The 6,053-nt window shown below is 38.4% G+C and overlaps 1 protein-coding gene across 2 annotated transcripts in view; it reads left to right on the forward strand.

The window, feature by feature from the left end:
* Window positions 1-1,686, forward strand: part of LAMA4 (laminin subunit alpha 4) — a 96,384-nt gene extending 94,698 nt beyond the window's left edge. For both annotated transcript variants that reach the window (XM_004940298.5, XM_419780.8), the window contains exon 38: window positions 1,110-1,686. In XM_004940298.5, the coding sequence (XP_004940355.2) occupies window positions 1,110-1,255 (146 nt within the window). In that variant the 3' untranslated portion in view covers window positions 1,256-1,686. The remainder of the gene's footprint in view (window positions 1-1,109) is intronic.
* Window positions 1,687-6,053: the final 4,367 nt, after the last annotated feature.

The following is a 6,053-nucleotide window of genomic DNA, read 5'->3' on the forward strand; positions in this document are numbered from 1 at the left end:
TGACTCACAGACCATCTGTGTAGCGTGGGCCAAGATTACTACATTTACTTCCCTTATTCAACAGACAGAGCTACTCTGTTGGGGTTCTTATGCAAACTGTAATCAACACTACGTGATCCAATTTTTAAACCATCTCCTGTACATCTCTCATTGAAAACTTGCAGCATTATTTTTCTGTGCCTTGCATGTCTATCAGAAACATCTCTAACTATACAATTTATTATATTGCTTATCTTGGATTAGTGTCTTGAGCGTATGATGTTCAAATCCATCCAACACTACCAAAAGGAAAAATGAGTCTAAAGGGAATCATAAAATCTATGCACACATGCCTGTTCACTCTTTAAATCCAAATTGGAGTTTTATTAGGACAGAATTCTTCCCAGAGAGGTAATATAAAGCAGTAATTGCAAACGGTGTTCTGCCTCATAATAGAGCTTTCTACTTCTACATAAATTATAGAATACTAAAGCAATGCCATACACTGGCTCTATAATATTATTATCATTCTGGCATAGAAGATTCTTATAATGAACTTCACAACAACAAAAAAGATATAGTACTAACTAATAACCTGTAAACATGGTAAACTAAATGCAACCTAACAAATCAGATATGGATGACAGCACATGTAATGTCAGAAGGAATCACAAACACATTCACTGCCTGGGATTCATCTACTTTGTTATTTAAATAAAATGTAGCTTTAAAAAAAAATGCAAGATTGAGCTTCTATTGATAATATATTATTGAGACTTTTACATAAATGAAGATAAATCCCCATATTTACTCCAGCATCTTACTAGTCTGCAGTCACCAACCTTCCTTTCATCCATGCAAGTTGTTCAGTGGAACAAAACCATTTTTCATATATTCTGATTCTTCCAGAAGCTGGCTACTCCACTCCAGCAGCTAATTAATTTTTCTAGACTACACGGTTTTCTGGGTGGTTGGATCATGGATAGTATCAGTTATGCCATGGGCTTTGGAATAGAGCACTGAGCTGCGATTAAGAAGACTTAGGTTCCATTACAGATCATTCTACCAGCCTGATTGTTTTGGTTTTCACCAGCTCTAACTTCTTTTTCCTTAAAATTTGTTTCTTCCAGAGTCTCTGCTAACATCCAGCCTGACTACACGCAACTCCTTCATTGGCTGCATTCGTAATTTCATGATTGATGAAAAAACAGTGAGTTTTAGTAAAGCAGCCTTGGTCAGTGGTGCTGTAAGCATCAATACATGTCCTGCAGCCTGATAGCACACTGCATCAATCCTGTGAAGTGTCTTAAACCACAAGAAGGAATTATAGAGCAAAAGGAACCATGTTCTATTCATCACCAATGCTGAGAAAAAAAATGTAAACATCAAGGATCCATTTACAAAAATCACTTCTAATATCTCTGTGCAAAACAAAAATCACTGAAGAATAAAGAGCTGTTGCTTCTGCAGTTCTCTTATTATGCCACAAGAGTGAGCTTTACCATTTCTTACAGTATATGTGCGGCCAATCTGCTACGTGAAAATGTGGAATTATAAAAGAAATAAAAATTATATTAAATATGTTTCTTCCAAAATAAATCCTGTACATTATTTTGTTCCATATCTTGGGTCCCAATTTGTTTCTCAGGAAAAAATCTGCTACTGCATATTAAAGAATAAAGCCAATTAATAGAGTTACATTGCAAATAACTGTTTTCAAGGATTTATTTCATAATTTTCCATTCAACTCATTTAAATATTGCTCAATTAGATTGGCAGCAGAGAGTATACTTAATTATGTAAGCTAATAAACAGTGAAAGATTAGAATGTTTTTATCCCACTTCTAGATTTTTGGAGGTGTTCTAGCACTGTATTATTTAGAACAGATACTTTATATAAACTGACCACTTACTAAGTAGGTAATTTTAGAATTATACTTGACTTATGGAGGTAGGGAGAGAGAAAATTCCCAATTTCAGGCTTTTTCTCTACAGTGTTAAATATACTTACTCATTTATTTGCACTAGCATAACAGAAGCACAAAGTGTAGAAAGGAGAATCATAGTCACAGTTTCAGACAAATCCTTATTTCATAAATTATCACTTCCTTGTGAAACTACTGCAAGACTCCAGTTTACAGAAGTAATCTTCAAACCAGACATTCCTGTAGAACATACCCTGAAAGACAGACTTCTGAGGAAGAAGTGGGAGTGAAAAAGAAAGATGCAAACAGGAGGCAAAGGGATACAAAGGGCTGCAGATGTGAGCTACGTAATCCTGTGTCTTTATAGCGGGGGAATGGAAGTAAAACTGTAGGCCTTTGCAGTATGCTTTAACATCAAGCACACATAAATCACCTGCAAAACTTGGTCTCTTCTGTGATAAGCTACAAGGAATCAAAGAGATTTAAATATATTTTCCTCAAAGAATGAGCTACTGTTGACATCAAGTTTTATAATGATTGGGCAAATTATTGGTGGAACCAAGTCAAAATATGGCCAGCTGCAGAGCAGGAAAAGTACTAATAGCAAGAATAAAGGACACCGCCACACAGACTAAAAATTAATAGGAGCTGGAAACCACAGCTTAATTAAATCTGGAAAAGACAGAAGAGACAATTGTCTCGAAAGGTCTTGAAGTGATGGACAGCTAGAGGAACCACTCCAAGATACCACTCAGTACCTTCCTCATTTTCAGTAGGAAAAGGATTTCGGCAGACTGAAGTGGTCTTGGTTCACTGTGGGTGAAGAACAGCGAGCTCTGAATGGACTGGCACATGGACTCCTTGGCAGGTGGAGAGGAGGCATCACTGCCTCTCTGCTTGTCTCGAGAACCTGCAGTTATCAGACAATTACAGTGATGAATGAACAAGGGAAGACAGCATGACTCCAGCAACCACAGGCTTTCCCTCCACCAGCCTTGTCAGTTTGCACGTGCTTTCAGCCCCATGTGTTCTCCTGGACAAATCTCCCATTCCACTCCCTGCAACTATAAGCCAAAACACTCCCGAGGACTAATGGCCTCTATTCTGGCACTGATGCTGAGCCCTCTCTCTACAGCACTCCACAGCCCACTGTTCATCATTCAGAAGGAAGCAATGGGTCCTGCTCTTTACCAAGCACATTGTGGGGTCCCCAAATCCAGCTGCCTTCAAATGTACTTTTCTCAGACATCAAAAATAATACAGTTACTCAACAATTTCCTGCTCCCAGCCACTACCTAGAATGCAAGTAGAAAACTTCTAGGGCTTCCAGACTGAGATCTTATTTGGGGGGTTGGAGTGAAGTTCTCAGATCAGTGAGCTGGTCTCCCAGTTGGTGCCAGAGACTGCACAGTGTCAGGGCTGTGCAACTGGCACCAGGAGTAAAAAGGGAATCAGAAGTCTCTCTCTATTCCTTGGCAGACAGTTGACAGATTGCCCTAATCTATCTCAAGATGCCACAGCTTCAGCTAAACTTCCTCTGGCCCTGGTCTCCAGGATGCTATTGCTGGAGAGAAAAGGACAGCATATTCCCAGTTTAGATAGATTTTTTACAAGGATTACTGAAACTCTTTTCAAGGCTGTCTGCAGCTGCTAAGCAGAGATAGCCAAGAATAGCATATGCTGCCCTCTAAAAGCATCACAGTTTACTGAGTGCTGGTATTAACTAGAGCATTATACATTAACTGATACACGTACTCAGAAAAACTGTCCATCTTAGACCTACATCAACCTTTTTCTCATATCCATAACCAAGCTGTGGGAAAAAACAGTATTTTTCTTAAGACATATTTGCTGCAATTAGATTTGGTCTTGTTCAGTAGTTTTATATATTTTAAAGAATATATATATTTTTTTTCTGATTAATCAGTCCTTTGCATACTTTATATATGGAAAACAAAAAATACAGTAAAATATGAATGAATAAAAAACACATTAAGATTCATAAACTACTACCATTCCGTTTATTTCTCTTTAATGCATCCCCACAACGGTGGCAAGTTTCCAGTCTAGGCCTCAGAGATGCAGGGTTTTTTTTCTCTGCAGAACAAAAAAATACTATAAACTAAAGGATTCTTGCATAGGCAGGAAAGAGTAGAGAATAAATTGAGTTTTTCTGCTCCCAGCACCCTCCTGGACCTTGAAATTACCATTCCACATGCACCAAAAAACCTCTCTATCTGATGAATTACATCACATACACCTCTGCATTCATTTTGAAGCTCATGGTGTTTAGGAGAGGGAAACTGCCTAAGCAGAAATCTTCCCAGAATTCAAACTGTCTTCTGTATCTATCTGAAAATTCACACTTCATCTTCAAAGATCTGAGAAAAAGCTCCAAGTTCCAAGGTGCATTGTTATTCATTTGCATTTTCAGTACGAATATAACTAACTCAGTTCTGCAGAAAGGCTATTTGAAGAAAAAAAAAAAAAAAAGAAAGAAAGAAAGAAAGAAAAAAGAAAAAAAGACCTTAAGGAGATTATACTTTGCCACCTTCAAGTTTTTAATAACTGTGTTATTATAAAGTGAAATATTCTGAAATCTGACATTTGCATGGCTATGTCAAAAAGAATCGAACTTCAAGTTGAAATACTCAAGCGATTCAAAATAGAATATTTAATGAGGATCTCTGACCCCCTATTTCTTACCTCTGAAAATCTGCAGAAATCTCCCACAGACAAAGGTTCCTATCAACCTTTCTCTGTCCTTAGGGATCAAGAGTACAGACAATAGCCTGAAAAGGAATATGAAAGATGAAGGTCTGACAGTAAATCCTCAAACGCCAACAATACCAATTATATATACATACGTGTGTGTGAACCAGGTCCTGATAAAATTCTAGGAAAAACACTAATTCCAGTATGTTCTTCCTACAGCAGCATGTGACCCACACAGTTAAATGTCTGTTGTTAAGATGCTGAAAGCATAGCACATATATTTAAGTTATGATACACATTTGGGATTTAAGGATTATTTGCTGATTCACAGTGGTCCATGCAAACTCAGTTCCTCTCAGTAACACTGTATGTTACTCCTACATTTTGACTCATGTTCCAAAGCTATGGTACGCAATGGGTATATAACAACAGTATCTACTGAGAAAAAAATAAAGGGTAAGAAACACAAAGCAGCATAAGACAGGTGATTAATACCCATAGACAAAAAGTCTCTGAGGGAACACAACCAGACTCATCCATTTATACTGTCCTAACCAGAAGCTTCCTCTGCAATGAAACAAGCCACTGGGAGGCTATTTCTTTTACACAGATGAACTGCCTGTTCCATTAAACCTTTAAGTGCATGCAACAAGCCAAACTGGTAATTACACATCCACTTTCTGCCCTTGGACCCGTTGTGGAGAATAAGAAGTATTCCCTTGTGAATGTGAATCGTGTATTCTGATTCTTCTTTCCTGACTCAGAACATTTTGCAGCTGAGGGAGAACAAACACTGTATGTTTTTCATCACAGACTTAACAGTCTGTGACAGGGCATGAAGTTAAGGTTTCTATTAAGAATTTCATCAAACATATTTTCCTCACACACCAGAACCACAAACAGTGCACTTGGAAAAAGCCTGTTTTGTTACATTTTGTGTAGCCATACCAGCTAACGAACCGGACTGCAAGGAACTGCTTCAGCTCTCCCACAGGAAGCCTGGGCACCATCTTAGGCCCAGGAGAGCCCTCTGCAAGCAGCTGGTTTGTATAGCACATGCTCCTCACACCATTTTGCAGCAGCAATGCTGCAGTCTGCAGTACTGCCACAGGACACTGCTGCACTTCTTGCCTCTCACACAGAGCCCTGAAGTTGCTCTGTTCAACACAGAAACCTCCTTCTCATGGTCACATGGGCAACTATTTGCTCGAGAATCACGAAAATGGAAGATAAGCCTAATTTGCAGGCCTGGTGGGAGGGTATGTCATTTCCACTCGAGCTTTTTTAATTTTTCATTTTATTTTTTGTGTATAGTTTCATTTCTTTTGGCACCAGCGAGCTTAATAATATAGCTGGGTGAACAACGTATCTTAACGAACAATTTTAGCAGTAATAACAGCGATTTAGCTTCTGTGTTCTCAGAAAAGCGCTACC

This window comes from Gallus gallus, chromosome 3 (assembly GCF_016699485.2).
Source record: "Gallus gallus isolate bGalGal1 chromosome 3, bGalGal1.mat.broiler.GRCg7b, whole genome shotgun sequence".
Lineage (NCBI taxonomy): Eukaryota > Metazoa > Chordata > Aves > Galliformes > Phasianidae > Gallus > Gallus gallus.